At 45.0% G+C, this 14,696-nt stretch overlaps 1 protein-coding gene across 1 annotated transcript; it reads right to left on the reverse strand.

Annotated features, from left to right (window-relative positions):
* Nucleotides 1-976: 976 nt before the first annotated feature.
* lrp10 (low density lipoprotein receptor-related protein 10) lies at nt 977-14,672 on the reverse strand. The gene is made up of 10 exons (XM_034106363.1): nt 14,619-14,672; nt 12,402-12,557; nt 12,224-12,256; nt 11,321-11,465; nt 10,889-11,082; nt 10,209-10,765; nt 9,196-9,632; nt 6,764-6,958; nt 6,100-6,229; nt 977-2,850 (listed from the first exon to the last, which is right to left on the reverse strand). The coding sequence occupies exons 2-10, from the start codon at nt 12,448-12,450 to the stop codon at nt 2,218-2,220; spliced, it is 2,373 nt and encodes a 790-aa protein (XP_033962254.1). The 5' UTR covers nt 12,451-12,557; nt 14,619-14,672; the 3' UTR covers nt 977-2,217.
* Between the last annotated feature and the right edge of the window lie 24 nt (nt 14,673-14,696).

Genomic DNA, 14,696 nt, shown 5'->3' on the forward strand with positions numbered 1-14,696 from the left:
TAGACATTTTGGACGTGGAGCTTTATTAAACTGAAGGACATTCATTTATTTAGTGCTCCAAACTATTCTGTTAATCTTGTAAAGTGACCATTTGGATATTCAGAAGCAAATGTTATGAGCACATTCTCTGGAAAACTGTATTTCTAGTAATGTGGAGACTGCTTTCAACAGCATTTAGACCTTCACGTTAGCAAATAAAACTCGTCAAATATTAGCATTAGGGAGGAACCCAGACTTTTTACCTCGGAAATTTAAAATCCTAAACCCCAAACTCTAAGTATATCCTGTAAATTATGTCAAACCAATGAATGCAAATATAACTTTTCCCAAACTCAACAGAAAATATGGGACTAAATACTGAATGTGAAGATAGCGCAACTTTAATTTGTTCCTCTTACATTCTTACACCAAGGACATAGGCTGTATCGCTATTACATATCTAATAGCTTAGTTTAACATATTTTTAAATGTTAAATATTAGGTTTTTGACATGGGGAACTTTTACAGCCAAGTAATTTGCTGGACTCACAAAGTAAGAAGCCGGTTATCTGGCAATATAAGAATATTTCAATAATACACACCAAAGTAGATTTTGGGGTAGAATTTTAAATAGCTCCACAATATGGGGAAAGGCCATGTGTTTGCTGAAGAAGCTGTTAGGTATAGAGCCGATTTCAGCTCTAACCTTTCATCACCAAAGAATGAAAACCTTAATTACCTTGCCATGATCGAGTAGTCTACTTCCTTCTTCATGTTATCGGCATGCTCCTTTACCCCTGCGACCCTAGTGATGATCTGAGCTTCTGAAACCACTGAAAGCTTTCTCTGTGAAACTCAACAGGACTTTTGAATACAAAGCACAATGCAACAACTGCCACCGAGGTGTGAGGTGCGTGTGCGTCTTTTCACACACACACACACACACACACACACACACACACACACACACACACAATAACAGACAATACCCAACACCTAAAAGTGCAAATTGTTTAATCTCAGCCACATTTTTACTTATATACAGTGAAATTGACCCTAATAAACCATAAAATCACTTTCTCTCTCATTTACCTTATTACGTTGCAAATTTAAAACATCCGGTTGCTCCACATCGACCCCAGTACATTCATCAAAGCAGAACAGAACTTAAAAAGGAAATAAAAACACCGTAACATGTACAATAATACAAATGGCGAGCCTCACATGTAACTTAATGTGATGGTTTTCCCCTCGAGGGATGGAGCTTGAGGTTTTGTGAATGTAGGGCCCCTTTCTTCCTTAGGGCTCCTTTTCCCGTGCACACTCACACTTCCTAAAATCAGGCACCGAAGAGATTGTCTTTTGACACATTTTGCTATCGACTACATACTTTCACTTGAGATAGATACACAGGTGTGTGTAGACTCCAAACGCATTACTGCTCACTAAAATAGGGGTCCCAAACAGTTATTGCCAGCTTGCAAGAGTTGTGTTTTTTGTTCACATTATAATGAAGCCACTGATGTGTCGATGCGTGCTGTGGTGTGAGATAACGTGTGCCTCCGTGTGTTTTGGTGTGCAGTGTGTATCTCAGGAATCAAACTCGTCAAAAAGGCACTTAAATAGGGGAATCTGTTTTAGAATTTTCTCTGATATATATAACATGAGACTGGATGCAAGTGGCCGAAGTATGGAGACAATCCATGTCTATCAACATACTCCACTGTCAATGTACGACTAAAACGCAAATGCATTCACACAGTTGCAGTCATACAAACATAATTATTTCACGTCTTCTAAAATAGGTTACTTCTGTAACCCCGGCCTCAGAGTAGAACGAGTGAGATGTCTCACTTTGGGATACGCAGAGAGGCGCATCCCAAAGTGAGACATCCAAGTTAATGCTGTGAATGAGAATCAACCAACCATTCAGTCTGACGGTAATCAATTGTTTCTTGATAGGGAAGATTTTTCTGTGCAAAAGTTCACCTTCAATGTGCAGCCTAGAATTAAGTACACATCCAATCCACTCAGACATACGTCAGCCATACTTTTCGTCAAATAAAACGGTCTAATACTTGATTCCATAAGTTATCAAATCCATCTCAAAGCTATTTCATTAAAAAGGCACCAGACTTGTGCCGTGCGGCCGAGTCTCACCACTCCTGTGCTTCAGTTCAAACTAATGTGGAAAGACTGGGTTTCAGTTAGTGAGTGAAAGGAGATAAAAGGAGTCTTTCAGGTGAGCATGGGCACGTCGTCCTCTGAAGTGGCGTCCTCCATCAGCGGGATGAGAAGAACCTCGTCATCTGAGGAGGAAGAGGAGGAGGAGAAGGAAGGGGAGGCGGAGAGGGGCATGGAGTTGGCGGAGGAGGGGGGGGGGGCTCTGAAGAGGGAGATGCTGAGTCCCAGTGTGTGGAAGATGGAGGCAAGAGAGGGGCTGCTGGGGGGGGCGTAGACCGGGGGGGCGAGGTGGGTGGGAGCCGGGGGGGCGTACGGAGGTGGGGGGGGCGATGCTGGGGGCGGAGAAGGCATCATCAGAGGAGGAGGCGATGCTTCTTGCGTATGCTGCTCCGACTGAGCCATTAATCCCAGTTTCTGCGGCACCGGCTGGTTGACCGCTTCCACGGCCGACGAGAAGCTGGGGGGGGGGGAGAGAGCCGCTTCCTGTGAGGAGGGAGGGGCGTCCGACTGCTGCTGGGCAGAGCCGGTCGTCTGACTCGGCCTGGACGGGGGTCGGGGGATTAAGCCCCACCTCCTCATGCGACGGACGGCCCTGCGGATGAATCGGGGCCGGCGCCGGCGGTGGGGGGAGCTCGCTGCGTCCTGACGGAGCAGCTGGAGGATCCCCCTCAGAGAGAGAGACGACGCCTGACAGGGGACGAAAAGAGACAATTAGTTATTAAAAAAATCTTTCTTGACATCCTAAAATGGTAATTTGTAATTTGTCTCCATCCCCACCAACTCATAAAGCTGGCAATGTCCTTGATCTCATATTCTCAAGGAACTGCACTACTTCTAACCTCTCTGTAAACCCGCTCCACACCTCCGATCACTTCTTCATTTCATTCTCTCTACCCCTTTCCAAACATAACAAACTAATCTCTTCTCATCCTGCACCTGTCCGCCGTAACCTCCGTTCCCTCTCCCCCTCTACCTTTGCCTCATCGGTGCTCTCAGCCCTCCCTTCCTCTGACTCGTTCCAACTCCTACCTCCAAACTCTGCTGCAGAAACTCTCCTCTCTACTCTCTCATCCTCTCTGGACTCTCTCTGTCCTCTCACATCTCGGCAGGCTCGTCAGTCCCCTCCTGCTCCCTGGCTAAATGACGCACTGCGTGCTAATAGAAACGTCCTTAGGGCAGCAGAGCGGAAACGGTGGAAATCCAAACACCATGACGACCTCCTAACCTATCAGGCTCTCCTCTTTCTCTGCTTCGATCTCTCAGGCAAAAAGTACTTTCTTTCAAGAAAACCTAACCTTAACTGCACACTGCTAAAGCAGCCTCCCTCCTCTGTCATCATCCTGTTGGACCTGTCTGCAGCATTCGACACGGTGAACCATCAGATCCTCCTTCACACTCTTCAAGAACTTGGAGTTTCAGGCTCTGCACTTTCCCTCCTCACCTCATACCTCAAAGACCGCACCTACAGGGTTACTTGGAGAGGGTCGGAGTCCGACCCTTGTCAATTAACTACAGGGGTCCCTCAGGGCTCTGTTCTTGGTCCCCTCCTCTTCTCCTTGTACACAAACTCGCTCGGATCAGTCATTAGCCCGCATGGTTTTTCATACCACTGCTACGCTGACGACACCCAATTAATTCTGTCCTTTCCCCGCTCAGAGACCCAGGTCGTCGCACGCATTTCTGCTTGTCTAGCTGACATCTCTCAGTGGATGTCTGCTCATCACCTCAAGCTCAACCTTGACAAAACTGCTTTTCCTTCCGGGAAAAGATTGTCCCTCTCTTGACTTAACAATCAACATCGGCCCCTCTGTTGTTTCCCCGACTCAGACTGCAAGGAATCTGGGCGTGATCCTAGATAACAACCTGTCCTACACTGCAAACATCGCTGCAACAACCCGCTGCTGCAGATACACGCTTTACAACATCAGGAGGATGCGTCCCCAGCTGACCCAGAAAGCGATGCAGGTTCTGGTCCAAACTCTCGTCATCTCACGCTTAGACTACTCCAACTCCCTCCTGGCTGGTCTACCTGCATGTGCCATCCGACCTCTGCAGCTCATCCAGAATGCAGCGGCTCGTCTGGTCTTCAACCTTCCTAAATTCTCCCACACCACGCCGCTCCTCCGCTCCCTTCACTGGCTTCCAGTAACTGCTAGAATCCACTTCAAGACAATGGTACTTACGTACCATGCTGCGAATGGATCTGGCCCTTCCTACATCCAGGACATGGTTAAACCGTACACCCCAGCACGTGCACTCTGCTCTGCATCAACAAACCGGCTCGCTGCACCCTCGCTGCGAAGGGGACCTAAGTTCCCATCAGCAAAAACACGTGGGTTTGCTATCCTGGCTCCAAAATGGTGGAATGAGCTCCCCATTGACATCAGGACAGCAGAAAGCTTACACACCTTCCGGCGCAGACTGAAAACTCATCTCTTTCGACTCCACTTCGAGCGATAGAACTATTAACAAAGCACTTATATACTAATAAAGGACTGGCTTATCTAAAGCCAGTTGAGTAGCACTTGAAATGTTTTTGCTCTATGAAACCTGATGTACTTATATGATTCTGTTTTCTTCAAGTTTGTATTTTGTTGGTCGAACGCACTTATTGTAAGTCGCTTTGGATAAAAGCGTCAGCTAAATGCAATGTAATGTAATTCCTTCGAAATACCAGACCAAGTAATACAGAAACTTAGATCACAAGAAGTTCAACGTATGTAGCTGTCTTTTCCGCCATTATTTACCAGACGTTGAAAATCTGTTTAAGTCTGACAAATAGACATTACATGTTAGACGCTTTTATCCAAAGACATACTCAATACTGTGGACAATCCCCACAGGAGCCATTTGGGGTGAAGTTTCCCAGGGACACAACGACATGCTGACTGCAGTGGGGTTTGAACCTGTGCTCCCCTGATCCGAACACCAACGCACTATCCACTGCCTCCCCGTGGACATCTCTCCAGTCATTAAGTACGGTGAAAATAAATCCCCCTGAATCCAATTTTAAGTGTATTCAAAATAGGCTTTAAAGACGAGTCAGCACTAGCCCGTCTCACCCGTTCCACAAGCGTACAGAAACATGTTATTTTTGCATTATGCCCAAGTCTATTGGTGGGACAAGTTGGATTTGAAATACTAAAACTTATATATATATATATATATATATATATATATATATATAAATAAATGCCTTGATAATGACCTTTCTATCAAAGCTCAATAGTCAACAAAGACGTCCAAATCTTCCTGACCGCCACCAATGTCTTCTAACCGAAGCGCTGGTATGTAGCTTGGCCGAATCCCATCAAACAGAGCAGGCTTTGTTTTAAACACCTAATCCCTCCGTCTCCATGACCTCAGCTGTCCTCACAACCAATAATAAAGCACCTCAGTGTGAGTCTACGTAGGAACAGCACTATCTTTACACTCTTCCTACATCAGCGCAGAGCCTTCGGGTGATTCATACGGCTGTTAAAGTAGAGCATGTGCAGATAAAACAAGACCAAGTCTATATGACAGCGTGCTCCGTTCGGCTGAAGGACGAGCTCCACCGCAGTCTGGCCTTTTTTTCTCCATGAATAAATATCATGTCTTTGCTCTATTTTAAGCAAATAGGGTGATTTGTCATGGTCCTTTACAAGACTAGGGGAAGTGTTTACTTCGCCTTCAATTCCCACTGTGGTAAGATTTCATGGTACTTTAAGGTGCCACTAATAAAAAAGGGACTTTTGGTGTCCTTTAAAACAAAAAGACAAATGGTTTCAGCATCAGGAAATCATTCAACGATATAAAGAAAACTACGCCTTAAATTGTTGCGCTTGACAGGTTTCACATCAGAAGTACCAGGTGAAATGACAATGAGTTCATCAGGTAGCAGTACAAACAAAATGGGGACTTTTCTAGTTGTTGCGGTGCTTTTCTCTCTCTCACCTCGTTGGGGTTTTCTGTGGGGAAGTCCTCCACTGGGGGAATGATGCCCTGAGCGATCAGCTGACCGTAGGAGGGCGGAGCCTGCTGCTGGATCAGCTCTGCTTCCTGACGGCTGATTGGTGCAAACAAGCTGGCAGACACAAACAGACACAGCCACATTTCAAAAACTTTTTAGAACTTAAAAACTGCACATATAGATTACAGTAAAACTCTTTAGTTTGTTATCTTATACATGATTGTTTTTACTTCATAAATATGCTGCACATGGTTGAGAAGTTTAGCTTTTAGACAACATATCATTTAAACACTTCAGCATACAATGTGGAAAGCTGACTATTTACAAATAAAGAGTCAAGTACGGCGTGTATTGGCTGTGCTGTTGCGAGACATTCTGTTGTGTGTTTGACAAGTGTGGTCTGGTAGCGATAGCAACAACTACTTGAAAGCTAGTAAGGAAAACAGTCTTGTGACTCACTTTCTCAGATTATTAGCATAACGCTATCACTCTGAGTCACAAGAGATCCCTATAGGCTGCATACATTTGACAAAAACATGTATTAAATGCTCAAAGGGTTTGTTGTGATATGCACAGCTACAGTGTAGATATGCAATAAAAACTTAAGTCACGGGCTGAGTGTCTGCTTTGGTGTTAGAGTGTGATTACCTGTACTCCCTGGTCCTGAGCGAGTACAGTTTACAGGTGCAGCCCATGGCGATGACCAGCAGCAGCCCACACACCAGGCTGCCTACCGTTGCCGCAGTGATGACCTTGCGGGGCAGGATGACGGTGCAGTTGAGCTCGTCCGTTCCGTCCTTACAGTCCACCTGGCCGTCACAGCGCCAGCTCTCAAACACACACCTGCAGGCGGGACAACGGCCGTTTGTGAGTGTGTGTGTGTGTGTGTGTGTGTGTGTGTGTGTGTGTGTGTCCGGGAATAACTCAGGTAAGAGATGCAGTTACACATTAAACTAATGTGCAAATAATGTGCCAAAGCTAGGCATTATAATACAATCACATCGATCTCAAAACAGCCTTAGGGCACAAAAGATTGCAGTAATGCGTTTTTTATTCTGAATCTATAACATAACTAAAAGACATCAAGTTAATCCCTAATGTTTGTAGTTCACACGCAAGAAGGCACTGTTACATTTGTTCTTGCATGATCTAGTGTGATTTATTCCCTCGTTTTTATAATGGCCATGTATTTATTACCTTTGTCTAACAAGACAAGTGTGTTTTGTTGTGTACAACTACTTCCTTATTGCTACTGGTTGTTTTCAGGTCAGCTGTGTGTGAAATTTCCCACAAGAGATAATAAAGTATATCTTTTCTCAAAATGGAAACATAAGGCACATTGTCAGCGCTTAATTTTGGAGACTGACTATGTTTTAAAGAGTGGTAAATTCAACCCAACACCCTCAAAATACAAAGTTGAATCCCATACTTCAGAAGAATCTGTTCGGGACATTTGTGCACACACCCTCTGACTCAAACACAGTACACAGTAACCAAGACACACCCCTCACTGATACTTAGCTCACCTCACCACAGGAAGACACATACCATTTGAGCTCACTTGACAGAAACCAAACAGAAGTAGCTGAATGGCTTCCAGATGGACCTCAAACAGTAGCTTTAAGTCCTAGAGCTCTGACAGTTTAAACATGTTCAGTTCCATAACTAGTGAGCAAATCATCTAAAGCTGGAGGTGTCAACTGTTTTTCCTAAGGTCAAGAAATTAATAAAAGAATTACTAGAGTTGCAATTGAGTAGTAGACAAACAGATTTGTCAATTGATAGAAAAATCGTTTGTCATTTTTCCTGCATAAATGGCAGAATTCAGTTTCTAACCTCTCAAATAAAGATTTGTTCTACTTTTCATGTTATAGTCAAGTGAACATCTTTGGGTTTTTGAAAGACCTTGGATTTTGATATCCATTAATCTCGGAAATAAATCAACAGATTAAAGCAATAAAAACGAGACAGCTGTTCCCTCTGAGCCAAGGAGGTTTTCACCACACACACACACACACACACACACACACACACACACACACACACACACACACACACACACACACACACACACACACACACACACACACACACACACACACACACACACACACACACACACACACACACACACACACACACACACACACACACACACACACACACACACACACACACACACACACACACACACACACACACACACACACACACACACACACACACACACACACACACACACACACACAGTAATTACCGGACTATGACCGGTAAAATATGCTGAAGACCGGCACATCTAAATCTCTCCGGTCAAAATCATTTTCCCTTAGCACAATGCTGCACTTATGTGACAGACAAGAATAGTCAATTCTAATGTCCAACACGTAATGTGGAGAAAGAGATGTCCTGTATGGGTTGATTGTGCGTTGATCTGTTGGTAATGCCTCGGGGTTCCGGTGGGCATGTAAACAAATGCATAATGCTGCGCTATACTTTGCAGCCTCACCCGGTTGCACAGCGACACTTATTGTTTAGGTGTCTTTTAATAAGCAGGTAGTCATATCATTAGCTAGAACTAGCTGGATCTGATCGATATGGACATAAACGCGAGTGAAGTCTGATCTGGCGGGAGAGAGAGATCAGCTGCTGCAGACGAGTCGACACGCAGCTCTGCATGATCACATGCAGCGGTGAGCGGACAAAACACACACTTCAGGTTAGAATATCACACGTAGCTATTTTAATTACCTCTCAAACTACCTAAACTAGTTATAGATACGTTTATTTTTACTGTCGGTCACTCATTACTGATCCGCGAGCTGCATGACGGGCTGTCAGGAGAGGGAGCTCCGTTTATTATTCCCGTGTTATTATAAATTACTGTTCACGTTTGAATAGTTAATCTACTAGGCTATAATTAGTTTGTTTAATATCGAATCATATCAATTTGTTTTAAAGCTCAATAAATAACAAAAAACACCTTTGACCGGCACTTATCTCATTTTGACCGGAAGATTTAAACTTTAACGGACGTGTTTACCGGCAAACGGAAACTCTGACACACACACACACAGACTAACCTGTCGCTGTCGCAGTGGAAGGTCCCGGGCTGGCACACGGTGCAGTCCCTCTCGTCGCCGCCGTCAACGCAGTACAGCTGGTAGTTGCACCTCTCCGTCACCGGGTAGCACACCGGTATCCCGGCGAGGCGACTGGACGCCACTGACCTCTGACCTGCCAATCCGCACGCAAACTGGTTGGGGCTGCAGCCTCGGCAACCCTCCTCGTCCTTCCCCGTCTCGGCACAGTCCCACTTCCCGTCGCAGCGCTGCTCCTGGGTGAAGCACCCTCCCGCCACCCCCCCGCACCGACCCTCCCAGGGGGGGCAGTACGTCCCGACGTGGAACGTGGCGTTGAAGCCGTTCCCCTCCGACTCGGGAAGAGTCTCGTAGGTCATCGACAGCAGGCCGGTGTGGGACTCCACTTGGACCGATTTGTAATTAGAGGCGCTGGTGATCTGTCAAAGCGCAGGAGGTTAATGTCCCTTTTTAAATAGTGTTTTATGTAGACTCTAAAGTGGTGCAGTGATGACGTCTTTTTTTTTAAAGTCAACCCAGAAGTAAGCATCACATCACACAAAAAGCAACAGGATATTTTCATTGGATTTTCGAATATTGCAGAAAATATGACCTAATGTACATTAATGATACCTCTATGTTTTGTTCACCAGGATAATCTCCACATTTTAATTTTTTATTTTTTTTAAAAGTTGAAGCGTAAATGCAATTGCCAGAAGTAAAAAGCTAACGAAATTCAGCACGGTTATATGGCTGCTTGTCACTGGCGCTAAGCTAAAGGTGGCTAGTTTCTCTGCATTAAAATATTAAGAAGTCTAAATAAGACACTTTATTTCCCGCCTTGTGTGGTATTACTAACTTATTGTATGTCGTAGACCAAGCATCTCTTAAGCTTCAGACTTTGAATCAACAATACATTTAGTTGACTCTAAAGCAAGGGAACCAGACGTGGTTAAGGACTCATTCCTGCTCTAGTGTATAACATTTTGGTACATCTCCTACTTTAAGGAACTCACAATCTTAATAATGTCTCCTTTGCCTTTCTCTCTGTTGTAGATGGAGAGTCTGTCCCCGCGTCCGAGCACCAGCTGCTGCAGGTCCAGTCTCAGGGGCCTCGAGTCCTGAGGGTCCAGAGTCCAGACGCAGAGCAGCGGGGGGCCCCGGAGGGCAGGTGGGGAAAAGGTCCCGTAGAAGGTCTGGAGGAGCCCTCCGCAGGGCCATTCGATGGGAGAGGGCGTCACGGCGGGCTGCCTGTGGGTGTGAGCCACCACTCGGTCCACTCTGGCCTCCTCCTCCTCCCTCTCCTTCAGCAGCTCCCACAGGTCAGACTCATTATCTACCAGGAAAGGCTTGTCAGAGTCCCGGTTACTCTCCGTGTGAGTCTCTTCTGTCTGTGTGAGGCCGTGCTTTGTTGGCTCAAGGGTTTCCTCTTCTGCCTCACAGCCCTGCTCATCGTCGCCCTGGCCCGCACCTTCACCTAGACACTCCACCTGGCCGTTACAGCGCCAAGAGAAAGGGATGCAGCGCCCCCCCCCCGGGCACTCGAAAGAACTTACTGGGCATTCATCATAGTCTGTGGGTGTAGAAAGATAAAGAGAGGAACTAAGATTGCATTACCACAAGTAGAACTGGAATTTGCTGAAATATTACTCAGAGATAAACGTTTTCCCTTTTCTTTTAAAAAGTGCTATCGTACCTCTGGCATAGTCCAAGCGGAAAGACGACACAGGGTACCGTTGCGGAAGGAAGTGGTGCATCACTGTAATGTTTCCCCCCGGGAACTCCATTGGTTGCGGCAGCTTGGAGCCGCAGAGTACAATCGCCTCGCCGCCAGCTGATGATTTTATCGACACCCATTCCTTCCGACACCGTGTTTCAAACTGGGAAAAGCTGAGAAGAGACGCACAACCTCAGTTTCATAAAAATGCAACGAGTAGATGCAGTGAGTCTTCCCATCTGATTGTCATCAATAAAGAGTTTCTACTGCCCACTGCTCGGCCATTCATAACAATACATCTTAACCCCAGACATGATGCGCTAAGTTAAGACATTCAACACTTTCCACATGGCCTCTGATTCACAGCTAATAATGTCTCTGGTATTTCAAACTCCCTCGGGGCCTCTTTACCTGAGGACAATGGGCTCTTCTTCCGAGCCCTTGATGACCCAGCAGTCATACAGAGAGCCATAGTGGAACGACCAGCTGCGGTACGTAGAACTGCTGATCTCACCCTCTTTGCTGTCCAACACTTGGAGGGAACCCCCACATTTGGCTGCAGGACATTAAGAGAAAGGAGAAAATCTTAGGATGACAAAAAACGATCCTCTCTTAAAGCTTTAAAAAGAGGCGCCATTATACTTTATGGGTTTTCATTTTGAACATTAAAGCAGAGGCACAACATACACATATAAAAAGCTAGAAAAAGGGCATAATAGGGTATTTTTAAGTGTATGGTGTAAACCGGTGACGTGTTGGAGACTATCTTTGCTTTTAATTTCACCAATATAGCATAAGGTTATCAGACAGTGTCGTCTGGCAGCGACTCAGTCAGGGGATTGGACTGTGAGCCGTAGGGTCGCCGGTTCAAGTCCCTGACCAGATCTAAAATATGGAGTGTGGACTGCTACTTGGAGAGGTCCCAGTTCACCTCCTGCCCTGCCGTGGTGCCCTTGAGCAAGGCACCGGACAACCCCCTTCCCCCCTCACTCCACGGGCGCTATGCAATAGCTGCCCACTGCTCCTAGTACTAGACTCCTGGTACTGGGTGGGTTAAATGCAGAGAACACATTTCACTGTGTGTGCTGTGTGACCATTAAAGAGGGGTTCATCCCTCCCAATTCTAATTCTTAAAAAAAAAAAAAAAGGGACAGTTGCTTTTGGAAAAGTAGTGTGGCACTAAAAGGAAGTCAAAGTACTGTAAAATATAATCTATTGTTTGTTGAGAAGTGTCTAACTAGAATGTGACATTGAAAAACCCTTCATCCACAGTCTAAACATGAGATTAAAAAGCTGACGAGATAGTTTCCTTACGGGCGCAGAAGGTGGGCCCGAATCGGCTGCATGCTGAGGGAAGGAAGCAAAAACAGAACCAGTCAGGCAAGTGCTTTGATCAGCATGAGTACGGCATTAGTGTCATGACCTTTGCTTGATAAACATTTAAAATACTTTGACAGTAAAACATTATTATTATAAGTGTGTATTAACGTACCTGTTAGGGTGAAAACTAAGAGCGCACAGAAGCTGTAAGTGAAGGTCATTGTGGTAAAGCTTCTCCTCTAAAATATATAAAAGCTAAAGACTTAAAAGTTTTTTTTAAAACATCAAAGAAGAGCCATTTTGGGAGGTTTGTTCAGGAAGACTTCACCTGTGAAGGGAAAGACGATGATTGAGAGGTGTGCTAGATTTGGTTGTCAGCCATAAAACAGTTAACCCTTTAGAGCTCATAGTGTAATCTCTCTTTTCCCCATAGCAACAAACAATCCAACATTTAATTGAATAGCTATGAAAAGGGCTGAAATACTCATGACAATACATTTAGGATGTGATTCAGTTTTACCAAGACAAATACTTATCAAACACGAGTAATAGCATTTACACTCAATTATTTGGGTTCTGAACTCATTTTTAGACAAAACAAGCGATTTAAAAGAACATTTAAACTGTGGAAACATGTCAAAATGATTGTCGACATTTAAAGATACCAGATTACAAAACACATTAAATAACTTTCATTAATAAAACATCAGTGAGAGAATTATACCATTTTAAATACCAACTGTCTCTCAGAAATAAAAGCATGGATGCAAACAAACTATCTCCAACTGAACAGTGCCAAATCAGACATCATCGGCCCCCCATCCCGTATCAAAGACATCCAGAATTTCAACTTCACCATTGACAGCCACACTCTATCCCCCTCCCCTCACATCCGCAACCTCGGAGTCATCTTCCAGTCAGCTCAAATTCAACCACCACATCAATCACATCACCAGGACCGCCTTTTTCCACCTCAAAAACATTGCCCGTCTCCGCCCATCACTCTCCTCCTCTGCTGCTGAAACCCTGATTCGTGCATTCATCACTTCACGACTCGACTACTGCAATAGCATCCTCTACGCGGCAGACCATCCAAACCTCCTCAATAAACTCCAACATATCCAGAACTCTGCTGCCCGCCTCCTCACCTACACCCGCTCCCGAGACCACATCACTCCCGTCCTCCAGAACCTCCACTGGCTCCCCGTCCGTCAAAGAATCGACTTCAACGTCCTCCTGATTACTCACAAAGCCCTCAACAATCAGGCCCTCCCCCTACCTCAGACCTGCTGCACCACCACACCCCTTCACGCTGCCTCCGCTCACCAGAAGCCAACCTCCTATCCATCCCCACCCGCACCAGTCACCGGACCTGGGGGGACAGAGCCTTCTCCGTCGCTGCCCCCTCCCTCTGGAACTCACTCCCACAACCCATCAGAGACTGCACTGACCTCACCACCTTCAAAAAACTTACAAAAACTCACCTCTTCAATCTGGCTTTTAATGTGTGATTGTTTTTGTATTAATTGACTTTAACTTTAACTATATATTTATTTGTTGTTCCTTTATTTTATTGTATCTTCGCTATATCTGTAAAGCGTCTTTGAGCACCTCTAAATGCGCTAACAAATTAAATCGATTATTATTATTAAATGAACCACTTCAGTGTTTCTGCTAATTCATTTTATTAACTTCCCCTTTTGTGGGACTTCCTCGTTTGGCATATTTATCAGATTAATACGCGTAAAGTGGATTGTTTGAAACTGAGGTATACACTCCAGGGCACACAAAAAGTGATCACGCAGTATTGTGTAAAATCAATCCATTACTATTACATATCCGTGCAGGAAAACAATACATGGATATGGTTAATGGGGCCTCTGAAAGTTATTTTTATCCTGAACACTGTGTTTTCACTGTGTGTTTTCACTCTGTGTTAACTTCCTTCCCAAACAATAACGCCTAACATTTCCGAGTCGAAATCCTCGCCACACAAATAGTTTCCAAGTAACGTTATTTCCATGATTCAGAGTAAAGTGAAACTATTAAGGACACGTGATGGGCTTGATTATTAAATACGGCAGTTCCCTGACAGGTTAAGACAATGTCCTAAAATACGATTTAGACATAGTTTAGCTTTGAAGGAGAAGGAGGCGTCCTCAGTCACAATAGATTTAAAAGCTAGCTTCCTGCCGAGCTAACTGCTAAAGCTAAAATCCTCACTTTCTGTCTTCGTTTAAAGGCCTTTTCTAGGCGTCGACACCACATGAAAATGTTTCCTAGTCCGACACAAAGAGTTTAAACACCCAATGAATTCACAACATGTAGGTCAGAGGCAGCAAAAACCCGATAAAATGCTAAAAAAAAGAAGAGGAACCGTGTACGTTACCATGTCAGTCGGCCTTCTTGTTGACAAGTTCTGAGCTACTTCCGTATGTTTTCGCTCGTGACGGGATGGGCGTGGCCT

Source organism: Pseudochaenichthys georgianus, chromosome 18 (assembly GCF_902827115.2).
Source record: "Pseudochaenichthys georgianus chromosome 18, fPseGeo1.2, whole genome shotgun sequence".
NCBI classification, from domain to species: Eukaryota; Metazoa; Chordata; class Actinopteri; order Perciformes; family Channichthyidae; genus Pseudochaenichthys; species Pseudochaenichthys georgianus.

Excerpts from the sequence above, each read along its gene's own strand:
- lrp10 (XM_034106363.1), bottom strand. The coding sequence starts at position 12,450 with ATGACCTTCACTTACAGCTTCTGTGCGCTCTTAGTTTTCACCCTAACA. Across the intron at positions 11,466-12,223 it reads CGGGCCCACCTTCTGCGCCC|CCAAATGTGGGGGTTCCCTC; the intron begins GTAAGGAAACTA and ends AATGTCCTGCAG. Across the intron at positions 6,230-6,763 it reads CTCAGGACCAGGGAGTACAG|CTTGTTTGCACCAATCAGCC; the intron begins GTAATCACACTC and ends TGTGTCTGCCAG.